Below are 26,038 nucleotides of genomic sequence, written 5' to 3' on the forward strand. Positions count from 1 at the left end.
TGTGCAAATGTCAGCATCAAAAATAAACGTGTTATTTTTATGTACATATAAGTTACTGTCAAATATTAACATGAAACCATCTCTGTTTATAAATGGACTGCAACAAAAACGCAGCACTGTTTAATCTTCTACAGAAATCAGATGCTTTTTCACTTGAAAAAGGTATCAACCCCATTTCTTCTCTTCCTTTGCCCTCTGAGGGAGAGCCAGTCTCGTTTGAAATCGTCTGGGGTGAGTCTAAAAGCATCTCAGCAGCAGCATCCTGTGCCTTGGCCTCAAAATGCAACAGGAACAGGCTCAGGACAAGAGATGTCTTGGAAGCCAAGCTGGAATCAGAGCCTGTTATGAGCTCTGTCATCCTCATGACAACCCTGGATGTGAATCATGGAATCATGGAATGGTTTGGGTTGGAAGGGGCCTCAAAGCTCATCTCCTTCCAACACCCTGCCACGGGCAGGGGCACCTTCCACTGGACCAGGCAATCCTTGGCCTCCATTGGAATTCCTTCCATGAACAGCCAGGCTGGAGCACGTCTGTGAAATGTAGATGGGCCTGCCTGAAGCCACAGGCTGATTTCCTCACAGGGGTTCATAAATGAAGAGCTGTGAACAGGCTTTTGTGAGGGAACTCAAGGACTGTCCCAAGAGCAGAAGTGCAGCTCTGCCCTCCCCAGAGGCTCCTCAGGATCCACTAACCCTGGCTCCAGGACACATGGATGCGTTAGCAGGGAACCTGCAGCAGCTGGAGGAGGATTTCCAGGCTCAGGGAGCTGTGGAGGTGCTCCCAGGCCGTGGATCCAGGACGTCTCTGTTTGGCACCTTCCTGGCAGCAGCAGAGGAGTTCCCAATCTCCCACTTCTCCAGGCACACAGACACCCCCTCAGCTCTTCAGTTCCCCTCCCAAACTGCTGTCCTGTGTGTCCCTAAACCCCCCCAGCACCACCTCAGGGCAGCTCTCAGCCATTCCCACCTTGCTGGAGGGAGGGTGAAGGTGCAGGTCCCCACTGCTGGCCCTGGCAACAGCCACCCCAGAGGGGGGACCCTGAGCAGAATCCTCCCCTTTCCCAGCCTCTTCCTGCACAACTCTGTAGTTCTCCAGGGCCAGGCTCACGCTGGGGACAGTGGCAGTGTGAGCCACTCTCAGGGTCTTCTTGGACCTGAGCCTTTGGTAGCAGAAGAGGAGAGACAGGACCAGGGTGTCGATGAGCAGCTCGAACATCTCAACCACAGACAGCACTGAGGAGCCAAACCAGAGGCTCCACTGGCTCCCCATGCTGGACAGCAGCAGATTCTCCTGTGGGAAGAGTCACAGGGTTGTGTTTATCAACCTGGGAAGAGGAAATCTTTGCCCATTGCCAGCAGGTCAGTTCGGTGCTGCCATCCGGGGAGGGAATTAGGTGTAAAATGGGGAAAAACTCCAAGTCTCTTCCCTAAGGGGAATATTCCCATGCTAGCAGCTGTAAATAACCCTCCCTCCAGCCATCCTGACACCCCAAAACTAAGGACAGGACACAGGGTTTGGAGCTGACAGGGTGGAACCTACTGAGAGCAGAGGAGACTCGTTCACAGACTGGTAGTTGAGCTGCTGGTAGAAGATGGTCACCTTGGCAATGTCCCTCCTGGATGGGAGAGAGGGAGCAGTCAGGAAGGCTGGGACATCACCTGGCATTCACCTGCTGGTTTGACTTGCTGATTCCCAGGCAAGAGAGGTGTCCCCACACCCACAAACCTTCCTCCTGAGGGAGTTCAACATGGAAAAAGCTCCCGGGAGTCAACAGCTCACAGCGTTGTGAGGAGAGACTGGAAGTTTATTTTTTCTCTGGTCCTCCCTTTCCAGCCTTAACATCTACAAATTCTGGGAGGGTGAAGAGTTAAGCCAGAGTTTTTAACAGGGACTAACCTGTTGCTGGTGGAGTTGTATCCATTCTGGTGCCTCAGAGCCTGGCGGACCCAGTCCTGCAGCAAAGATGGGTGTTAGTGGCACTCCTGCCTATGGAGCTTTTCTGTGTTTTCTATGTAGATTTTTAGCAATCAAATGGCTATGAAAAATACTAAAAAATGATGCAATTGGCTGATTTATAACACACAGTGATAGCTATCAAGCACCAGCCACATTTGCCAGAATATCAAGGAAATACACGCTGATGTTTTAGGTGTGTAAAACATTCTGGTTCACTATTCTGCCTTTGATGGGCAACCCCACCAGATAATTTCCTCTTTTAAAATGCACTGGTTGATTTTACACCTCCATTATCACCTACAGGGATTAATGACCTGGCCATTTGCCATCAGAACATGAGAAACAGTCCCCTGCTGACTCACAGAGGCTCCAGTGCACCTGAGTTGTCACCCCACAACTCCCACTGGGAGCATTGTCATTAACCCCACTTTGGAGGTGGGAACTGAGGCAGGGAGGTTGCTTAAGGTCACAGGGAAGTTTGGGATAGATCAGGGATTGGCTGAACCTCTGCAGCATCTGAGTCTGGCAGCTTGGAGCACCCTGGGCTGGTGGAAGGTGCCCCTTCCCACAGCAGGGGGTGGAATCAAGTGATCCTTAAGGTTCCTTCCAACCCAAACCACTCGAGGATTATATTATTTAATTTAACTACAAGGTCACTCCCAGACTTTGGACCAGTTTGCTTTGTTTGCTGCCACCCAAGTCGTTGTTTCCACCCTTAATTTTACTGTTCAACAGCCACAGTAAGGGCAGAATCCCCCCAAAACTCACAGGGGCAGTACCTGAGATTTTGCTGATGGCCACTTTGCTGTCCCAGCAGACACCTTGTACAGGGATTCCCTGGGGAGATAAAAGAGAAGATTATGATCACAATGACTCCTGCCACGAAGGAGTTTAACAATCCCAACTAGTGCCCAAAGCAGAAGTTCCTGGGAAAGCTCTTGAGGTCCTTGGAAAAAGCTCTCTAAGTCAGCTTAGAAAATAAAACCAGAGGCTGCCTGAAAAACTGTTCAGGTCAGGAGGAAAACTAGAATGGTTTCAAAAGGCTGGTAGCTTTTCTTTGATAGGTTCAAAATGAAAATATTTTGCTTTAAAACACATCTTTCCATTTTGAAACTGACCCCCAATAAAAAAGGTGAAAAATAAAGTGATAAAGGTTGAGAAATGACACAAAATAGCTTGGCTTGGGCTTTAATAAAACACTGTAGTGTGATTAAAACTATTTCTTCCCCTCCTTGCTGTCAGGGACATGCAAAGTTCTTATTTAATTTGCCTAATGCCATCTTTTCCCTTTCCCAGCACTGGGGTTCAAACATCACACTGAAACCTCTCTGGCTGAGGAAAAGCCAGTTGATGCAGAAATTTTCCACTCAGTTGCCCCCAGTCACTGGTGGGATTTCCCCCTCCAAGCTGGCATTTCTGAGCTCTGTTTTTGGGACCCACCTGCAGGGTTTGGGGCACTGGTCGAAGCAGTTCAGGTGGTGATTTCTGAGCCTGTTGTAGAGCTGGTAAAAGCAGTGCCCTGGGGAAAGGAATGGAAGGGACACACTCTCAGATGCTTCCTCTCCCTTTGGAATGGTTCCAGAGGAGGATCCTCACCCCCTGGAAGTGCAGGTGAGGATCTGCTGAGGGTGGGCCACCAGGAAACCAGGAGGGTCCATTCAAAGCTTTGTCTCAGAATCATGGAATCACAGAGGTCTGGGTTGGAAGAGATACATTCCACTATCCCAGGTTGCTCCAACCTGGCCTTGGACACTCCCAGGGATTTGGGGCAGCCACAGCTTTTCTGGGCAACCTGTGCCAGGGCCTCCCCACCCTCCCAGGGAAGAGTTTCATCCATGTATTTCTCACAGCCACCAGTGTTGAGAAGATGAAGGAGTTTGACCCCCTATGAATGTCCTTAATAAAGGAGTTTTTATCACCAGCTTGATATCCATGAATAACCAGCCAGGTGCCTGTCACCCACTGGATTCAGGGATTCAGGGAGCATTTGGACAATGCTCTCAGGCACGTGGTGGGAGTGTTGGGATGTGCTGTGCAGGGCCAGGAGCTGGAGTGGATGATCCTTGTGGGTCCCCCCTGTGATTCCATGAGTCCATCTAAGCAGGAGGGATCCAAGGAGTCCCAAAACCAGGGAGTGCTGCAGGAGGGTGTTCCCTTCTCCAAGGGGGACAAGCCAGCAGTCCCTGGCTCTTACCCCACGCTGGCTGCTTGTTGTAGTCACAGTACTCAGCCCCAGGGGGCAGGGGGTAGTAGTAATAGCCACAGCCACACTTCTGAACCATGATGTGCTGGAAGCAGGAATGCAAACAAGCCTGGAAAATAAAGAAGGCCAAAAAGAGGTCGGATAAGCCGGGAATTCTCAGGTGCCCAAATCTCCAGCAGGGAGGATGCAGCTCTCAGGAGACAAGGTCCAGGTTTTGTTAGTGCAAAAAGACACCCTGCCACGATGATGTGGAAGGTTTCACTTCTCATTCCTTGATTTTACGTTCTGGGAGACAGAATCTTCCCAACTCTCTTGTTCATTATGCCCAGAAACGTCTGAGTTAAACAGCCCGTAAAAACTCGAGCCAGGAGCAACTACTGACACAAACAAAGACCTGATGGCCCAAGAACATCCCACCAGAGCAGCAGGATGGCCTTGATTGGCCTGATCTCCCTCGTGTCAGAAGAAGGGAACAGCCCCAGTGTTTGGCTCTGATTATCCCTCCCTCAGTCAAACACATTCCAAGTGATAACACCCTGGTTGGGAGCTCCTTTTGGAGGGGCAGGAACCTCTGTTCTCTCCAGCAGTGAAGCTGCTGACTCAGAGGAGCTCTCTGGAGAGGGAGGGATGAGCTGTGTGTGCTCAGCTGGGGCTCAGCCAGCACTCCCACAGTACCTGCAGGGTGTAGGAGTTGTTGTACAGCAGCTTCACATCCACATCATCCCCATTAGTTGTGCACTTCCCATAATTGCCACCCAGGCGATTCACCTCATCCTGTGGACACACAAAAGAGTGATTAGCAGTGTTAATTGGGCACAGCCATCACCACCTAAACCTCACTGCAGGGAGCAGGACAGCACAGGATGTCCAGTGAGGTATAAGAGCAGCAGAGCTACACTTTGATGAAAAATATAAAGTATCAGGGCAGAAGTGGGAGAGTTCAGTCATAGAATCACAGAATATCCTGAGCTGGACACACAAAGGTCATCCAGTCCAACTGCTGGCCCTGCACAGACACCCCAACAATCCCACCCTGTCCCTCAGAGCATTGTCCAAACCCTCCTGGAGCTCTGGCAGCCTTGGGGCTGTGCCCACTGCCCTGGGGAGCCTGGGCAGTGCCAACCACCCTCTGGGGGAAGAACCTTTCCCTGATACCCAACCCAAATCTCCCCTGATTTAGTATTTAGCCACTGTGGTTCAGCTGACAGGCAGCAACTTCTCCTGTCCAAAAAAACCAAATCACTTCCGAAAGTTCTCATCCCAATATTGCACCAGGTGCAGAGCTGGAATGGGACTGAAGAGGTGTAAAAGCCTCGGTGTATAAAACACATCAGGCCCCAGTTTGAGGACAAAAAAAGGCCACATTTGGAATAATTTTTGTGTTACCTGTGGGAGCCTGAGCACAGCAAAGAGAGAAAAGGGGGTTGTGTCAATAAATATACACTGAGGCAAGGAGTGGACACATGTGGGTCAGGGGGTGCCAGCCCCTCACAATTCCCAAAAAAAAGGAGGAACAAAGCTCTGGAGCCAGTGGCCAACCTGCTGGATGCCAATGGTGGTGGCAATGCCTGGTCTGATGTCAAAGCCTTCGTGCTCAAGGAAGGGGGTCTGGTTGTGGTTGTGGATCATCACCTTCACTCCCGCCACCGTGGACAGCAGCGGGATGTGATCCTTCTGCTCCGCCCTCAGGATCAGGGAAAGGCCTGCAAGCCAAGGAAAGGGAGCACATCACAGCCTGGTCTGGGCCCAGAGAACACCACCAGCACATCTGGAATTCTCAGCACTGATCCAATTGCTGTCTTAGCTGGCAGAAGAGCCATCCTTTGTCCTTAGAGACCTGGATGGGGGTCAGGTAGAATTGCACCAGCCTGTTCCAAAACTGCCCTAATACCATAAAATACTGCAATAATACCATAAAATACTGCAATAATGCCATCACATGCTGCAAAATAATACAACATACTGCAACAATGACTGTAATAACACTCTGCAAACAAAGATAACATTTTGCTTGCTGTAAGTTAGGGCTGATATCACTTAGGCAAAGAATTTGTGCCACCAGACCAGAGGAGAGGGCTAAATACATCAGAATAGAAGACATATTAATCCATGGCCAAATTATATTAACTTTAACTCTTTTCCCCCACCCAAATAACATACCATAAGGAATTCCTGGTTTTGTAGCTGTCCAAAAAGGGTCTGTCCCCTTGCTGTTAAAAGTGTAGCAGCTCCCAAAGACAGGGTGGTGAAAGTGGACATAGTCACTGGAACGAAGAGAGGTGTTGATGGGGTTTAATTAATTATTTAACAACATTACCATTGTGTAGGATGTGTTTTGTTCGTGTGTGTGAAGGGACAGGAGGGAATATGGGAAGGGAAATCCCAGTTATGCCCCACCTGGGTCTGCAGGGCTCCCCATCATACTGGCAGGAGTAGACCATGTCTTCTATTTGCTCCTCGTGGTCAGAAATGTTGATTATAACTGGCAGCTGGGACATGATATTCATGTAGTGGAACCTGTACCACTCAAGGATTGCATCCATCCCCGAGGAATAGGTCTTGTAGAAGCAATTCCCACCCGTGGCATTGCACTGGGAGAAGGGAAAGGAAAGAAATATTCAGCACAGCCAGCACGTGACACCCTAAGATCACAGGGAAAAGGCAATATTGGATACAGGGATAAAGGGAAACTCTGTTTTTTCTCAGAGGGTGAAGTCTGTGATGATTTGAGTTCTCCCAGAATGGCTGAGGTTGGAAGGAACCTCTGGAAGCATCTTGTGTTGTGTGAGCAGCTTCTCTCCCTGGAGCTGCATCAGGTGAGCTCAGGGCAAGAGGCAGGAGGAGGGAGCAGAGAAATGAACTCCAGAACCTTGGGAGAAGGAATGACAGGGCTGCTGGGAATTCTCTACAGCCCATGAATCATGAACAGAGCCCTGGGACACTTTCTCCGGTCTTACTCAGGCCTCAGCCAGGTGAACACCCACAGGTTCTGGGGAAAGTCTGCCTGGTGCAGGACTCCAGCACAGGGTAGGATTAGGATAATCAGGCAAAAACTGCTGGTCTTCCCAGCCACATCAATTCAAGCTTCTATTCCTGGATCTACACTAACCCAGGTTTGGATAGGAAGAATCTGAAGGATTTGTGTCTTCTCCCAAGGCCACAGACAAACATTTATTGTATCCACCCTCTGGATTTCTTACTGCTGGATTTTGTTTGATCTGCAGCATTTCCAGTAGCACAGCACTGAGAACTGAGGGATCCTGCATGTTGTTGTTCTGTTATTTCTAGCATCACCTGCTAAACCTTTATTTTTGTAAATCTGTACTTTTGTGTACTTTTAGAAAGGGGTGCAGTGATTCCCACAGCCTGTTCCTACCATTCCCTGAGGAGCTTGTCAAGCTGGGCTGGGTCAATTCACTGATGTTGTTGCTGTTTTTTCACTTCACAACAACCCTCACAATCAGCATGAACTGATGGACAGGGATGGACTGAGGCAGGGATGGATAAACTGAGGCAGGGGAAAAAAACTCCCATCCTCCAATCTGTCTGAAACGATTTTTTCACTCTTTTTTTTAGTTTTGAATGTGCCTTGTGAGATCTTTAATGGCCCTGAAAAGCCTCACTTGGGGCTTCCACCCACCCCCTCTGCCCCGGGTCTATTTAAGCCTGGCTTGGGGCAGGGTTTAACCTCTCTTAGGCTGTGGTGCAGGGCTTTGCTGGGCTCCTGCCCCACTCTGGACCCTGTTGATGCCTAAATTTCACATCCTGAGTTTAAACCTGCCTCACCACCAGGAACTTCCCTGCTGAGCTGGACTCTAGGTTGGACCTGGATGCCCCCTGTGAGTTTTCCCTGCTTGTTTTTCCTCACTTGTTTTGGGGTGGGCCCCCAAACTGCCCTGCTGGAGGACTCCCCCCTCTCCCCCTGACCCTGGGGGAGCAGCAGGTCCTGCTGTCTGTGTCTGGAGCCAGGTTTAGCCTCGAGGAGGACACACTCACCAGCCTGAAGCCCACACTGGAATATTTCTTCCCTGACCTCAGGTCAGTCGTTCTCAGGAGGGAGAAGTTTTGGCTCAGCTTGAAGCTCGACCTGCTGAGGTTCCCCATGCTGGACAAGTCCTTGACACGGATATTCCCATCATTCATGTGGAATAACCTGGCTGAGGTGTTGATGCCATACAGGAAGGTGATGGATTCTGCTGCCATTCGATCCAGCTGCACCAAGTGCTCACTGACCAGCTCAAACCTGCCAGGAGCACAGTTAGCAGCTCTTTGTGAATATTCACATTTCTCTTAGACTAAAGCACTGGATTTTATGTGCTCTCAGCACCTCTGGAAGGGCTACTCTGGTCCCTGCAGAGCTTCATGTCTGTGTGAGAATATCCAGCAGTTATGGTGCCTGTGCTTAGCACACCAATAAATTAATTTATCAGGAGCTCCAGGAGCTGAATTTCCAGTTGTTGGATCCTCCACTGCAAAGCTCAGAACTTGAGCTGCACAAACTGGCCTTCCTGTCAGCCACCTAACTAATTATTCCAAGGAAATTACATAATTCCTTCACTATGTAATGTGAAACTTCTTGATAACTTGGCCACTGCTGTGTGAGCCTTGCCTGACAAGCAGAGCCACACAGACTTCCACACAAATTGTACTTTTGCCTTATTTACTCCATTCTTTCCATTTCTGTGGAGTGAAAAATGAGGAGGCTCAGCTTTGGCACACGTTATTCCAGACATCAGGAGTTTAGTTAGGAAGGAACAGGCACAGTTTTTCAGGGAAAGGCTGTTTTTATCAGAGCACAACATCAGCCAGCAGCTCACAGCCAGGCAGAGTTCCCTCTATCCTGAGTCAGCGGATGGAATTAACTGCTACACAATTCCCAACAAGATCTTATCCGGCTCTTGCACAATTCCCGACAAGATCTTATCTGAAAACCAGTTTGGAAATAACAACAGTCCCTTTCCACCTCCCCTGAGTGAGGCAGAGACCTCCCTCTCCCCCCTGGGATGCAGTTTGGGGGTCCCTGACCCTTCCTGACCGCCCAGAGGAAAGCCCAGGATACCTGTAGGGATCCAGGTTGCAGATGGTGATTGCTGGGAACATCTTGGGCTCCGAGTGCATGGACATGGTCAGGACCACGGGGTAGGCCCAGTACTGGCTGAACATGAGGGCAAACTGCCAGTAGAGCATCCCAAAGCTGGCCAGGAGCAGCAGGGTCCAGAAGGCCGTTTTCATCCTGTTGCTGCCGGAGCACACGAGGCGGATGGTGCCGTGGATGGTCGTGTTCTTGCAGAAGAACTCAAACATGTCCTTGAAGGAGTCATAGAACTCGATCAAACCTTCCTCCTTCCCTTCTTCCCTCGCCACTCCCTGCTCCATCCTCTACGTGTCTTTCTGTGAAAGAAGAAAACACAGAGAACGACCACAACTCATCTGTGGATTCTTCCAAACGGGGAGTTTGTTGTTGGAAAAATCTGGTAGTAAGTGTGGGCAGAGACACCAGGAATTAGCAAAGAGGTCAAGCCCTCTGTGTGCTGCTGGTGAAGAAATGGAGGTGTTTGACCACACTGACAAATGACTTCTCTGTCAGTGTGGACATGCAAAGCCAAGGTGACTAATGCACACCCTGCTCAGGAGTCTGCAGCCAAAGGGGTGGCTTGTTTTCTTCTTTCTAAGAACTAATAGTTAATTCTGGAGTGTCATCCCACTGTGTGTTCACACAGATCTGAAGTTCATTGCCACGAGTGGAATATTGTGGGCCTGGCTCAGAACCAGCCACGTGCCTTCATCCTCGTGCCAAGGAATTGGGATAAACCCACTTTTCAAGTGAGCACAAAGGGCGGATTAGAATCTGGTTCTTATTTTTTGCCCTGTGTGATCACTCATCCTGCAGAATAATCAGGATTCATTTCTGCCACCCCTGAAATCTCTTCCAAGATGAACCAGAGTAGTTCAGAGTTCAGATTCTGGTACTTAGGAAAGAAAGTGGAGAAAAACACCACCTCAGCTGAAACCACAGAGGGGATGAACCAAATCAGGATGTGGGCAAAGCATGGCAGATACTACTTGAAATAAAATGCTCTGGGGTTCTTTCTGAAGATATTACTGCTATTAACAGCTATTTTGCCACTTATCTGTTTCATAAGTATCTTCTTCAGGCATCTAAAAATCTTCTCTCCTTTTTACAGGAGGGAAAAGGAAGCATAGAAATGGAAAATCACCCAGAAGAGTGGCAGAACTATAAATCCACCTTTCCTTTGTCCCAGTAAGTAAAACATTTCCTGTGCTATTGCAGAGAATTTCAGCCTTTGTGTTGAACGTTATTTCTGCTCCCAAGTTTTAGTCTGAGGGCACCTCCATGGGTTCTAGTGCCAGCTGGGGACACTGGTGACAGACTTCCACTGGCTGAACATGACACCAGGTTCTGTAAGGTGTGAGTTCCCAACATTACAGCACTCTGTGAATCACCTGCCTATTATGCTATTAACAAAAGTTTACTGAGGACAACACTTTGCTCCAACCTTAGCTCCAAATAAAAACCTTAAAAACACAGGAACAAAATCTGAAGACAAGGAGGGCACAAATAACTGAAGAATTGCTGTGGTGAGATGAAAACTCAGACTCCTCATCCATCTCACTCCTCAGCCTTGCTCTCATGAGAAAAAGCAGAATGAAAGGCCATAGTTACCCAAAGTGAATGCTAAAAGAATCTATCAAACATGTTTTTTGATGTATAATTTGAAATCTAAAAAAAATCCAGCTCTGAAGAGTCAAACCCCGGCTTTCAGAGACAGCTCACAGTTTTCAGACCTTCTGCCTGGGCTTTTAAAGCCATGGCTAGTTCAGCCCAATCAAATCTGCATTCTTAAAAATAACTGGAATGAAAAAACCCCACATGATAATGCAAAAGAACCCAGAGGGAATCTTTCAGAACACACGTGTGTATGGGCAGCAGCACAATTCCCTCCACCACTAAATTAGCCCACCACTGATTTATTAAACACAACAATTGGGATTTAACAAAACCAGCTGCCTGTGGGAAGTGCCTGGAAAGGGCTGCAGGTTATAAAAAATCAATGGCAAACAAAAATATGCTCCTGGATCCTCACAGCAACTCAATGGTCGACACAGCAAACACAGATTAATTAATGCCATGGAGGCAAATATTTAACCACGTGCACAGGTAGCCAAGATCAAGCACAGATAGACAGAAATACACAGTAAAACAAGCAAATTACAACCCCCCCACTGTACCTTGGCAGAAATTCTATCTTTGAGTGTTTAGAGAAGCCACTAAACTCAGCCCTGGGCTTTATCCTGAGCAGAAGAAGACGAGTCCTGGTCCAAAGCTCCCCGATTTCTAAGTGAAGACACATTGGGAGCTGTCCAGCCTATATGGATCAAATTGATGACATCAAAAGGGGCAGGACTTAAGAAACAGATCATGGAAATTATTCAAAGCATGATCCAGGGAATAATAGGAAGTGAATAAACTGGACAAACAAGTTAACACGAAGGTTACGCTCGAGTTAAGGTTGGTTTGAGTGGTGGTGGTGTGTTCATCTTGGTTTTATTCCCCCCCCTCCCCAATCATTAGAATGGCTTTGTGGCCTTAATTCCTCCAAATATCCAAGGAAATAACCACCAGGTTCTTTCCACTCTGGACTTTCCCAGCAAGGAAGTAGCTTTCTGCCTTCTTTCCATGGTTTCCGGAGCCTTGCATGATGCCAAGGGGTAATTGGGAGCCATTAAAGGTTTCCACAGGTGTGCTTGAGGAATCACATACCTGAGTGTAATCGAAGTGATCACCCACTCAGCCCAAGGCACACGTGGCCATGGATTCCTTCCTGCTTCTCCAAGAACACTGCTCAGCCCTCGGGGGCTCTCCCATCCCTGCTCAGAAATTCCGTTTATTCCATGGGAACAGACTAAATCCACCACGATAATTTAAGTCAGAGCAGCCTGGTTTTGGAACACTGCTCAGCTAAGACTTGCAGAAGTGGATTCAGGAGTCTGGGAGAGCTCAAACACAAGCACCTTGGATTGTTTGCATGATTAATTCCGACACCTGACTGCAAGGAAACAGCTCTGCAAGGGGTGTTTGACAAGCTTGTGATAAGGAAATATTAATACTCTGGATAAAAGGAATGTTTAGAGCCCCAAATCAGCCCAGCAGAGCTCCTGCCTGCCGTCCAAATCCGTCTAGAACTGGATTTTCCCTCACGCTGGAAGTTGTGAAATACGACTGGAATTCCTTGTGAAATTGGACTCAATAAGAAGGGAGAGAGAGGAGAAAGATGAAGGGAAACACATTCCTCTGATTTGGGCTGATTTCAATCCTATTTACACTTTGGACAATGTAGATTTACTCAGGAGCTTAAATTAAAGATCCAGAAAGATGCCAGAGACCATCAGTCACAAAAAAAAATACCCCAAATCAGCAAAAGGGACAAGGATGGTGCTGTTTTAGAAAACCAAAGCATGTAGAATGTTCATCTCAAATTTTGAAATTATTATTCTGAAAGAGGTGAATCCTCTTAACCAACTGTTTTTACTGGGTTCTACCACCTTTATCTTTGGTATTAACAGGAAATGCCACAAAACATATTGGAACATGGTTTAGATTTTAGAAAAAGCCAGTATTTTTGGAGTGTAAAAACGACACTTTTGATTGAAAAAGAAATGCAGTTGGCTCCTGAATGAACAGCTACAGTCACTTGTCACTGGCTGATGAAGTAATTATTTAAATTCTCATTAAAAAAAAAACCTCAGGACACTGCAAACCTAATTCTGTCACGTCCATGCCTTCGTCCCCCACCCTTCCTTCTCTCCTCATTTTCTCTTGTGCAATAGAAAATGGCAACAATAAATCCTTGACAATGAGATTCTTGCACAACCAACAGACACAAGACAACTTCTGTTGCCTCATTATGGCTGCAGGCCCTGGTGCAGAGATTCTCTGGCAACACATCACAACAACCCCTTTCTGAGCCAGCCAGGGCTTTTTCCTGCAGGAAATGGGGAAGAACTGGATAAGCAGAGGACGTTTTCCCTCCAGCAAGACACCAGCTCTGCTGGCACCTGCTCCTCTGCCATCCTGGAGCCCCAACTGGGAGGAGAAAGGGGGGGAAAAGTCTTTCTCTGCTTAAAAACTCGGCGTTTCTTTCAAAATACAGATTATGGAGATAAGAGCCCTGAGAAAGTCCTTTGGGCTTGCACAAAGGCTGGGCTCTAATTATTCTGAGTAAGGCAGAAAATGTTTATTACTGCTTGGAGTAGTGGAGGGAGGGAAGGGAAGGAGTAAGTTCATTGTACGTCCTGTGCAGCAGCAGCAGCAGCAAAATGTCACTGGTTGAAAACACCCTCTGGACATGTTACACACAGAAAGATGCTTCCCACACTGAGGTTTTTTGATGGTTGGTATTAATTTAATTGTGGATATTAATGGGATATTGATATTCATGGAATATTGGTATTAATGGAATATTGGTTATAATGGAATATTGGTATTAATGGAATATTGGTATTCCAGTTAATTGAATGTTGGATATTAGTAATGGAATATTGATGCTCCTGTTGGTATTAATGGAATCATCCCCATTTAATTCACAAAGGTAAAGAAAATAAGGAATTTCTGTCATTTTGCTTGTGAGCTTGTCCGTGGCTTTCACACGTTGTAAGGACTGTCCAAAATCCACCCTTGGCCTCTGCCTCTCTACTAGCCCTTATTATTATATATATTATATAGGCTTATATGGATGATAATATGATTTCCACCTATTTGACAGGCTGCTAAAACAGAAATAAATATGTTGAATCCATGCCTGTCTCACACCAGCACAGCCCAGAGCAAGAGGAGAGGCCCAGAGTGTCCTGCAGGCAGAGAGGAGGCTTGAGCCACTTCACAAGGGCAAAATTTACTCATTGAACTAATGTTCCTTGGGGGAATGGACTCAGGCAATTAGAGAAATCTAATGGTCAGTTGTTTTATCCTTGAATAGTTCCTCACAGCTGGTGCACGTGAAAAACATTTTGCTCCCTGTGTAGGGGCTTGAGGGAAAGAGTCAGAGATTAAACTGGAGAAGGTCAGTGATGATCTCCAGCATCCCTCTGGCTGTGCCTGGACTCTAGAGCTCAAATATTCATATTTTGACCAAATTTTAATATTTGGTTGTTGTAAATGTCCAAAATGAGGCGCCTCAGTGTCCGTGGGCCTGTGAGAAGTCTGGATTGCAGGGAGGTGGAGAGGGGGATGCAAATCCCACCAGAGCTCACTTCAGCTTCTCCTTCCTGCAGACTTTCCCAGCTGGCTGAATATTGATTGCACTGAGAGGCCCAAATGAAAGGAGCCAATTGAAGTGAGCCATGAAATCCCCCCTTCCAGCAGCTTTCCCTGGGCCACACCACACTGCAGGCTCCCTGTAATTTGCTGTCCACAAACCACCCCGAGTGTCCTTGGGATTAACTTTCCCCCTGGGTGCATTTGTTCCATGTTCTCGTGCTCTCTCACACTCAAGTGTTTCATTACTTTCTATTCTCCCTCAGCTCACCTCTGTTCTTCCAGAGATCCCCTTTTTTCCTTTAGGTGGTTCTTCAGCCTGTGAGCTGAGAAAAGCAGCCCTTGGCCCCCACTTCCTCCAGCAGTGGAAAGGACATGGAGCAGATCCTGCACCCTCCTGCCTTCAGTGGCTCTGCAGATCTATGGTTTCATCTCAATTTTTAGCAGATCTTGCCTTACTCTCATCACTTGTTCCTGCATGATTGGCCTTTATCCTCCTGGAATGCTCCAGGTTACTCCCTCAAAACCTTCCTCCCACATTTTCTCTCATCCCACAGGATGGCATTTCCCGGTTTTCCTCTCTGAAATCTCTCTGAAATCAGCGCTGCCTGGCTCTGGTTTTGTGGGACCTCCCTCACAGCCCTTTCTTCATGGCCACTGGACAAGCCAGTCTGCTCCTCCTCCCACTCCAAGGCAGACAAACTTCTGTGGGCAACGAGGGAAAAAGGAGCCTCCCAGTGATCCCTCTTTGCATTTGCTGGTTGGCTCTGCTGTGCATGGGCTTGAACTGGCAGGCAACAGGCTCTGCCTCCTCTATTTCCACTTCAGTTCTTACTATCCAAACCCACTTTGTCATCTTTTCCAAATCAGAATTCAAGTCTATTCAAGAGGCAGAACAAAGGCAGTCCCTGCCCTGGAGAGCTTCCAAATGTTGCTTCATGTCTCCTTCTGATCCTGCCCTAAACGCTCCCGAACTGACTCTGGTTTTCAGGTGCTTTGCTCATCTCCTGGGAGCTGTGTGGAGCTCTGCTCACCAAAATTCCTTCTGGGAATCCCAGGATTAATTGCTTTGCCTGTGTGATGCTCTGAGCCACGGCTGAGGGGTCTCTGTCTGGAAACCCCACGGAGCTGTGCCTGCAGAAACAGGACAGCACTGGTGTCATCTCCACGTCCCTTTGCCAAAGCAGCTCCAAATGCTGCCAAACCTGCTCCAGGCAGTAGGTAAACACTCCTTAACCTGTGCTGGGCTCCCTGTGCCATGGTTTTAGCCCCAGCAGTGCCTGAGTTAGGAAGACTAAAGCCCTCCAACACATGCCTAGGAAGCCCAGCAGTCCCAGCAATGAGCACATGCACGTTCTGCTACTCACCAGCCACTGGAATATTCCTTAATTACAGCCCTGCTCTGCAGAGGCCCCACGTCAGCCCTGCCCTTGGTCCAGCCTCCAGCAGAGGGTTAAAATCCAGGCTCAGCAGCAAAGCCCTGCTGGCTCCTGGGATGACCAAGCATTCATTTCCACTCACTCACCTTCCTGAGTAAGATGGCTGGGGCTGCTCCTGTCATCCCTCTGGGATAACACCTCTGCTTCTTTCTTTCTCTTCCTGTTCTCTGGGCTCCTTTCTTTAGTCACGGGTCTTCATGGATGCCGTGCCCCCACTTCAGACCTGTCACCCCTCGGAGATTCCCAGGCTGCTGACACCCTGCTGACTGGTTTTTTGGTCCTCCTCCAGCTCAGATGCAGGATCTGTAGGAACGCTGAGGCAATTAGGACTGGCAGAGGTTGGAGAACGCCAGCAAAGCCTTCTTGCTCTGTGGACATGCAAGATGCAACCATCCTGGACTCACAGATACCATCACTCCGTCACGAAGGAGGCCAAAATCTTCCCCAAGCAGTTTTCCGAGCTCCTGGGAAACGAGGCAGCCAGTTCTCGTGGCTCCTGTCCTCTGGCAACGGGGCAAGCAGGGCTCCTCCTGGCTCCCAGTGCTGGGCAGCAATTCCCTGGGGATAATCAATCCAGTAACTTCAGCTTTTCCTACTGGGAACTAGAACAGATGTCAACAAGAGGAAGAGGCAGCACAGCGTGGCAGCGAGGAAGGAGGGAATGAAGAAACCGGGAACAAACTGCGCAAGGGCAAAACAGTCATTAGCGAATCAGTAATTGAAACTGCCTATTACATAAGTGGCTGTGTCAGCTGCCAGGCCTCTCCAAATGGATGCTTTTTTTGGGCTAAATTCACCTGCAATCCTGGATTTTCCATCAGCAAACCTCAGAAGGATTTCTTCGCCTTCTCACAGAATGGCTCCGTCGGTGCCCGGAGTTGGGAATTGCAAATGAACAGTTCTAGACCCCAAAAAAACCAACTTAAAAACTCAAAAGGGCACAGTGATAATTCCCTGAATTGCAGGTGAACCCTCAGGGAAGTGTTGTGGCCGAAGAGAAGACCTGGCTTTAAAAAAAGAGACCATTTTGTAACCTTTAAATGACGCCGAAGGTGATCCGATGGAAGGACGGCAGAGATGATTTATTTTGGATTCATTCAAAATTAGAGAAATTATTTGGGGGACCCACAAATGTCCCTGTGCTCTGGGGCTGGGTTTGCCCTGATGTTTGGGGTGTGTTTATTTACACAGAGAGCACCACACTCAGCCTGTAAACTCTAAGATTTGCTATTAATCACTCGGGTTTCATTTTTTTTTTCACGCCCCCAAAAATCTTTACAGGTCAGTCAAAGCACAGAAACGCTGCCAGGTGACTTCCACAACCCATTCCTCACGGCACAAATATTCCTGGGCTGACCTGTCTGCTCAGCACGAACAGGAATCCTCCAAAGGAGTCCCCAAAGAACCCCTGGGAGTTATAGAACGGGAACGGTTTGGAAGCAGAAGGAGCCACACTGACTTAGGGATGTTCCCAGGGACTCTTCATCAGCAACTTGAGGGACAGGACAAAGGGGAAGGGGTTCAAACTGAAAGAAGGGAAATTTGGGGTAGATGTACAGAAGAAATCCTTCCCTGTGAGGGTGAACCCTGGCACAGGTTGCTCAGAGAAGCTGTGGCTGCCCCATCCCTGGAAGTGTCCAAGGCCAGGTTGGATGGAGCTTGGAGCAACCTGGGCTGGTGGAAGGTGTCCTTGCCCATGGCAAGGGGTGGAATGAGATGGTCTTTAAGGTCCCTTCCAACCCAAACCATTCTGTGATTCTGTTTTCTCACTGAATTTACCCCAAATAAAGGCAGAAGTCTCCAAGTTCTTCACAGCTCTTTAAATCCACATCTCGTTTGTTGGAGGGTCTCCGTTTTGCCAAGGAGATTTTGACCAGTCTCCAGCACATTTAAAGAAAAAAAAAAGGACCAAAAAAAATTCCCAACCAAAATGAAAACCAAATACAGAAGAAGATATTTAATTTTCCCTACCCACCAGAACCACAAAACCAACGGCAATAAATTCAAAACCCTGGCAGGAGACAGGAGGAGAGTCTGGCCTAACGTGGACAAAAAAAAAACCAACTTGGAAGCCTTAAACTCTTGAACTTTTCTCTTCCCTTGCTGTGCAACCTTGGACAAATCTTTCTCGCTGTCTCTCTGTTGCTTCATCTGTGAAACAGCCCTAATGACACATTGTCCAGAGGGTTAATTGGTGTTTGTATAAAGCCCTGGTGATGTCACTGCCCTGTAAGCACCACGATGAGTCGTGCTGTGATACTGCTCCTTAATTGCACCGGGGGCAGCTTGGAGTCATCCTGCAGCACTTAAAAATATGTTTTTATGAGATATTCCTAGATCTCATCTCACACTTGGAGGTGATCAGCACCTGCTCCTGTGTCAGGGATGGAATTCTTGGTGCATTTAACAGCCCTGCAGATAAATCCCAATGTGTGTAAGGGGTGCTGGTGGATCAGATGCCAAATATTTTGGCCTTTAGCTTATCAATGAACTCCTTGCAATGCCCATTGCTTAATGTCACAGACTTTCTTCTCACTTCCTCAGCAGATCTCAAGATTATTTTCACTTCTAGGCCTCTTTGTCCGAGATCTGTGGATCAGGAGCACATGTAACTTGTGTTTTCCATACAAACCACTGAATTTGCTCCAGAAGTGAATGCCCATCATGAGGGCTGGGATTTTTTCTGGAATTCTGTCTCCTCTTGGAGAGAATTCATTCACTCCTCACTAACAGGCCTACAATGCAAATGATGCATTTTGTATTAATTTTGTATTAATTTTGTATTAATTTTGTATTAATTTTGTATTAATTTTGCAAAGGGTCTTAACATCAAATACTCTGGTTTTCCCCCTTATCCCTGGCATTTTTGCCAGGAGTCTTCCAGCAGGTTTTGGCAGCAAACATCAGCTTCCTGTTCTATCCCACTAAAAATGTTGACTTTGACTTGAGGGATCAGCAGCTGTTGGGATGAACAAAACAGATTCTCTTTGAAGTGTCACAGAGTTCAGAACGTGCCCTGAGCATCCCTCAGGAGAAAACCCTCTGGGATACACTGCCATGAATATTCCATGTATGCTGTGAGATGGGACATCATCCTGTTGTTGTGTGTGCCACAGAAAATCAGGTTGCCTTGCTCTTATTTCTGATATTCTTTCTGATATGTATTTATTATTAAACTGCCCAGAGACTGTGCTGGCAAATTCTAAGCACCATTTGTACCAACAGTTCCAAAAATAGTTCCAAAACCTGCTCTCTTGTTCTCCAAAGCTGTGTCTTCCTGCAAGGCTGCAGCCTCTCCAAAACCTTGCATCAGAGGGAACTCTGTTTATCCACACCTGGGGTGATCAGAGCCCGGCTGGAAAAAAGACTGGATGTGCTCCTGGACTCTGATCCAAGAATTCTGGTGGCCAGAAAGAAAAAAAAAAACAGACTAGGAGGAGGATTTACATCTCAGGCTGAGTTTAGCAGCTGCTCTGTGTTGCTTAGTAAGCTCTATAAAGGCAATATTTTATCTCTGAAGCTCGATTTCTCCTGTCAGCACTGGAAATGATTCCTTTAGGTCAGGGCAGGGCACATTTAGTCACAGAAATGTAGCAAACAGAGCATTCAATGAGGCTCATTTTGTGAGGGAAACAAACCACTGCTCAGCTCAGCCACAGGATTAAATTCTTCCTCTTCAATTCTAATATTAATTCTGCTTTAAACAAGCAGGAAAATATATTTTGTCACAAAAACCTGCTGTGGATTTTGCAGCTGGGATGTCTGGGAAGAATGTTTATCTGGAGAGAGATCTGGGCATGGATTTTCCCTGGGTAAGGGAAGTTTGGCAATAAAGAAACCACAGCCATTAGGATGGCTTTTGAAGGGATCCATCCATCGACCAGGTAATGGCTTAATAAGGTCCTAATGCCAGGCATTTGGGATGTGAGGAGCAGTGTAATCACACGGATGGCAAATCCCATGGGAGAGCACGTGGGAGCAGGGAAAGGCTCCAGGGGAAAGTGAGGAACAGTGAGGACAAAGGTATGTCACCCCAGCTGTCCTTGCTCCTCTGGGTGATGTCACTGCAAGGCCACTGAGGGCTGTGCTCCAATTATCCTCTGGGAAAGGCAGGATCTGGGAATGGAGCCTGGGGATGGAGCTCCTTACCTGGTGTAGGTGGAATAATAAGGAAGAGGACTGACCTTTCCTCTTGCTGACTCAGGGCCAGGCCAGGGTTATGTCCCATGTCATCCCATCTCCTTGTCAATCATCCCAGAGCAGGTCACGCCCCACCTCAGCCAGGAGAGGAAATCAAAGGGAAAAATGCTCTGCTTTCAGCAAGTCTCCCAGGGATTTTAGCAGAATTTAGGGTTAAATTACCTGGCATTTTACTTGGGTCACCTCAGGCCTGCTGCCTTCCCCCACCCAGAGAAAATGAACTAAATCACCGTGATGTGATGTCTGGAAATAATAATTTGTCCTATAAACACTGATTGTTATCATCACAGCAGTGCTGATGGAAAACAAAGGTTATGATTCACATTTGACACTTGCTGATGTGGAACCTTTAGTCCAGAGAGCTCCAACTTGGTGACACCAAATGATTAAGTGTGAACGCTCCCAGTAAAGCCAGATAAATCACATTATCCCTTCTTTAGACAGGGAGAAAAATGGAGCTTCAAAACAATTGAATAATTTCCTCGTGATCAGGGATGAATCAGTGAGACTCAGGAACCATCACAGCCCTTCTCTGGAGCTCAAGGTGATCACCCACGTGAAGCAATTTATGAACAACTTAGCAGTTCCCATTAAGAAAAATAATGAGGATCAGCTTCCTACAGAATCAAAGGGTTTGGAGAATTCTAGAAATTACTACAGTTCTACTAGAAAATATTATATTTCTGTAACACTATGAAACAAATGTGCCAAAAGGATCACTGCAGGAAAATTACTCAGTGTGGTAAAGCAATAAAACCCCTCAGGAGGATAAAAGAGCCAAAAACAAGGAAGAGAAATAAAGAGAAAATACCTCTAAATTGCCTTTTGGGGCAAAGATTAAAAGAGAGCCAACTTAGCAGCACTTTAGGAGAAAATCAACACCAAAAAAATCCATCAAGGAAATGGCACTGCTTTGGGATGGGAAAGGAGCAAGATGTTTTAATGCAAATGCCATTGCTCATAGTTTAGACCTGGAAGTGATGCATCCCACATGCACCTGAAACTGGAAGGGAGTTGAGGGAGGCAGGATATAATTACTTGAACTAAATCTGGCCAAGACATTTGTATTCGTGTCCTGAACTCTCACAGAAAGGTCTCGGAAGGTTTATTGGTTGAGGATGTGTCTTGGGTTGAGGGCCAGCTCAGAGAGTGGAAAAGGTGGCTCAGTCAGAGAAAACATGACCCTGGGACAGTGGTTTTGTTCCTCGGTGTCTCTGCTCTCACCTGCACACAGGGGGGGACAACTGCAGCACGTTCGGGCACCAGGGATGGAGAGTCATTATGGAATCATGGAATGGGTTGGGTTGGAAGGACCTTAAAGGAGCTTAAAGATCATCCAGTGCTAGTGGAAGGGACACCTTCCACTAGCCCAGGTTGCTCCAAGCCCCGTCCAACCTGGCCTTGGACACTTCTAGGGATCCAGGGGCAGCCACAGCTTCTCTGGGCAACCTGTGCCAGGGCCTCCCCACCCTCACAGCCAAGAATTCCTTCCAGAGAAGACTGAACAGCAAATATCCTTCTGCCTTTAATCAGGTTCACAATTCCAACTTTCTTCCACTGAGAGCCCCTCCCAAAAAAGAAAAAACCCTTGAACTCGTGAAAGATTTGCACCCCCCAAAATGAAGACATACTCTTTAAAAATTAAGAGTAAATACACTCCAGCAATATTTATTAATGCTTAAACACAGCACAACCCAAACTCCTAAAGAAGGCCTCTCAGAGAACAGTGTCTGGCACCTGTTTTTTATGTGGAATAAATAAAAAATGGCTTCTCTAGCATCACTGAGCAACTTGCAGCTGTGGAAACACTGCCAACAGCAAGGCTCATAAATGCTGCTCCCTTGCCCAGTGAGAGAAGATGTCTCAGCTAAATCACCTCTTACTCACGGCATAAATTCTTCCAGGTGACTGTTCTTCCTTAACAACATCCTAAAGATTCATTCTTTCCTTCCCTGTGGCTCTGCAAAGGTTCAGTCCCGTGCCTGACACCTCTGGGATCAAGGTCACCATGTCCCCTTCGTTCTGAGGCCCTTGAGGATTTTTTTTCACCGATTTCTTCTCTCCTTCTGTGTTCCATCCAAGCCCCTTTCCCTCTGTCCCACTTCATTCACCTTCAGTGTGCTTGGCAACCTCCACCCCTGCTTGGGGTAGCACTCCCAGACCTCCTTCTTTACTGAGCCCTCTGGCTTTGGCTTGCTCTGCATCCTGGATGTGTTTTAGGGCAGGATTTGTCTGGCACCTTCCATTCCCTGAGGCCCCTGTTCCAGGAGGTTGTCAGGCAGGAGAGATCAGACGCTGCTCCCGCATTTATTCCCTGGGCAACGATTTCTTTCAGGCAGCTCGTGCCTGTAGGCAGGAAAAACCTCTTCACAGCAAGAAAATTCTGCCTTGGCACCTCCAAAATATTTCTGTGGTGCCAGCTGGTGGCTTCAGACAGCAAAGAAGATGAGCAGATCAGTAGTCTCACTGGGATCCACGTCAGGGATGTGTAAAGTAAGAGAACACATTATAACTGACTGATTTTCCAATTCCACAGGCTGTAGGGACTGGAAAACTAGTGAAGGGCCTCAGGAGTAGTTCCCTGTACTCAGGGAAGAAATAAAATTCCCCATTTTTTTTCACTGCTTAAACCTGGAGATTGTTGGGGTGCCCTGTGCAGGCCCAGGAGTTGGACACTGATCCTTGTGAGTCCCTTCTAACTCAGGATATTCCGTGAATCTATGAAATTGCTTCCCCAAGGATACATCCCATGTCTTTTTGGGACACAAGAACCCATCCATCTCATCAGTCCCCCCCAGCTCTGAGCAGCTTCGGGCTGTTCTCCCAACATTTTCTCTCTTTCTGTACAATCCAAGCAGCAGCTGCAGCGTTGCCACATTTACTGGACAAGATTCCATTGGAGCACCTGCATCACTTCCAGGTCTAAACTATGAGCAATGGCATTTGCATTAAAACATCTTGCTCCTTTCCCATCCCAAAGCAGTGCCATTTCCTTCATGGATTTTCTTTTTGTGTTGATTTTCTCCTGAAGTGCTGCTAAGTTGGCTGTCTTTTAATCTTTGCCCCAAAAGGCAATTTAGAGGTGTTTTCTCTTTATTTCTCTTCCTTGGTTTTGGCTCTTTTATCCTCCTGAGGGGTTTTATTGCTTTACCACACCGAGTAACCCCCACCCCATTCCTCGGGGTGCATTTTCTTTCCCAAATTATTTCTTCATCCCCCAAGGTCGGTCTCAAAATCCTCATGTGTGGAATGGGCCAGAAAGCTCTGCTTTCATTTGATGGAGATGCTGCAGCCAAGGATTTCTCAAAGGCACCCCCAAATAGAATTCTGATCCTAATTCTGTGTATAGAAACCACACATGAAACAAATTCTGGTTCCTCTTCTTTGTACCTGTCCTGAAAATCTGCAATGCTTTCATTACAGTCACAATGAAAGGGAAACTTTCTGCTGTGCAAAAGTCAGGCAGTTGTGGATTTTTGGACAATAATACAAAGGTCTGTGTTCACAAGCATATAAAGATGTTTTCATGTCCTGTAACCACCCCTGTGATCCTGCTGACAGGCTGATATCCAATTAAAAAAACAACTTTATGAGATGGAGAACTGTCTCCCTTGTCTCAGTCCTGGAGTTAATCACCCTCCAAGTCAATTTAACAGTAGGTACTTATTTACTTGGAGCACCTAATGATTTAAAAACATAAATATGGAACTTCTAGTGACTTCCCAAGGCCAGGGTTTAAATATGCCTTCAAGACACGACAACACTCCCCCCAAAGACACTTCACAGAGAGGAAGTTCTGAAGTGTGTGATTCATTTGCATGTTGGAAAACAACTGACAAGAAAGAAACTACTGTGAGAGCAAAGTGTCATTCCACACTGTCATTAGTGTGGAGAAGAACATACCAGAGGGATTAATGGAATGTTAATGACAACACACTTGTGCATGAAATGCTCTGGGCTTGGGGAACATCAGGGACAATGCCAGAGGTGTTAAGTGGGAGCTCTGGAATCCCCTCAGCATCCTTTGCTTCAGTCTCCAGGTTCACGTTTCTCATATTTCCAGACTTAGTAGGAATTCCAGTGTAAACACACACACACAAAACAGACAAAATGGTGTGGCTGAGTTAAAAACAGGTCCTCAGGTCAAAGGGTATAAAATTAGTGTTATCCTGCATGAGCTGCCCCAGGGATTTTATTAGCTGAAATACATGTAGGCCAATAGAGCATTCCAACAATACCTTGTTTTATACAGTGCTTGAAATCTTGAAGTATAATAATAATTTAAAATAAAGACTTCCTCCTGTTCTGCAAAATATTTGTAAACTGTGAGCTCATATAAGATTAGACAGGAGGATGAATCAGCGTAAGAGATTAAAACCAAACAGATCAACTACTGCTTCTGGTTTTGAAGCAAAACATTTTTCCTTGAAACATTTCATGGCTCCAAGGTCAAAACAGTTTAAAGAAAAGGATTTGGTTTGAAAAACTTCACTAAATCAAAGAGATCTGATGTGGCCACAGGTGGGACTTGTGAACACTGTGTATGAAATATCCCGTTATTATGATTGAAGTCTGAGGGAATCACGGAAAATAGGACACATTCAAAATGAAACTACCATGAAATTAAAATTTTTACAGCCCTCAGCAAGCTGAAAATGCTAAAATCATAGAATCACAGCATGGTTTGAGTCGGAAGGGACCTTAAAGATCATTTCATTTCAATCCTACCACCTTCCACTAGACCAGGTTGCTCCGAGCTCCGTCCAACCTGACCTTGGAATTATCAACCAAATTAACCAAATATATTATCCTACTACAATTAAACAAGCATGCTTGAGCAAAGTGTCTGAGGACACAATATTTTCCAGTCCTCATTGTAGAAAGAAACCGAAACTAAACACGTATGCATGGTTTCAGTTTCGATTTTCACTTACAGGTAATGACATCACAGCCATCTATTTATTTCTCCTTCTTGCTGTTGATTTAACCTTCCCCAACCCCATGGCAGGAGAGCAAATCTAGACAACAGATTTGGAGACTGAAGCCAGTTTTATTAACCAAGAACTTGAAAATTATGTGGGCTGCCAGTGCCCTCTGTTGGGTACCGGGGAGCGCTCGAGCACCATGGGCACTGCAGGAATTACTCACATGGAAAATGCCTGAATTTTTTTTGAGCAGTAAGAAAAATTCTGCCTTTATTTGGGGTAAATTCAGTGAGGAAACAGAATCATAAAATGGGTTGGAAGGGACCTTAAAGACCATCTCATTCCATCCCCTGCCATGGGCAGGGACACCTTCCACTAGCCCACATTGCTCCAACCTGGCCTTGGACACTTCCAGGGATCCAAGGGCAGCCACAGCTTCTCTGGACACCCTGTGCCAGGGCCTCCCCACCCTCACAGGGAGGAATTTCTTCCCAATATTCCATTTAACCCTGTTCTCTCTCAGTTTGAAGCTGCTCCCCCTTGTCCTGGCACTACGTGCTCTTGTGAACAGTCCCTCTCCATCTTTCACTTTACACACACTGGGAATTCGAGGAAAATATTCATATCTCTAGCAAAAAAAAAAAAACAAAAACCCACATATGGCCAATTCCTCAAGGGAAAAAAAAAAGGGCAGACAACGCTGCAATCCCTCCAAAGCACAACATCGAGCTGGCCCTCGATGCTCCTCTGGGGTTCCCTCCCCACTTGGGACATCCTCTGATTCTATAAAGTTGTAACGGAACGGCCATGTCTAAGCACACGGAGCATGTTTTATCGCTATTTATTTAATCGCGACTGGCTTTGTCGCGGTTCCTGGGCTGCCAGAGCTCAGGAGGCGTTCGGGCAACGCCCTCAGGGGACAGGGCGGGATTGCTGGGGGGTGGGACTGTTGAGTGGTGGGACTGTGGGGTGGTGGGACTGTTGAGTGATGGGACTGTTGGGTGGTGGGACTGTTGGGTGGTGGGACTGTTGAGTG

At 47.0% G+C, this 26,038-nt stretch overlaps 1 protein-coding gene across 1 annotated transcript; it reads right to left on the reverse strand.

The window, feature by feature from the left end:
• Positions 1 to 490: 490 nt before the first annotated feature.
• SCNN1D (sodium channel epithelial 1 delta subunit) lies at positions 491 to 16,155 on the reverse strand. The gene is made up of 13 exons (XM_027658184.1): positions 15,964 to 16,155; positions 9,222 to 9,553; positions 8,159 to 8,405; positions 6,560 to 6,753; positions 6,323 to 6,426; positions 5,702 to 5,865; positions 4,838 to 4,936; positions 4,154 to 4,271; positions 3,400 to 3,478; positions 2,739 to 2,796; positions 1,900 to 1,955; positions 1,543 to 1,618; positions 491 to 1,293 (listed from the first exon to the last, which is right to left on the reverse strand). Exons 2-13 carry the CDS (start codon positions 9,536 to 9,538, stop codon positions 880 to 882), a joined length of 1,926 nt encoding a protein of 641 aa, XP_027513985.1. The 5' UTR covers positions 9,539 to 9,553; positions 15,964 to 16,155; the 3' UTR covers positions 491 to 879.
• Between the last annotated feature and the right edge of the window lie 9,883 nt (positions 16,156 to 26,038).

The sequence above is a fragment of the Corapipo altera genome, unplaced genomic scaffold, assembly GCF_003945725.1.
Source record: "Corapipo altera isolate COAL_440 unplaced genomic scaffold, ASM394572v1 301, whole genome shotgun sequence".
Classification (NCBI taxonomy): Eukaryota; Metazoa; Chordata; class Aves; order Passeriformes; family Pipridae; genus Corapipo; species Corapipo altera.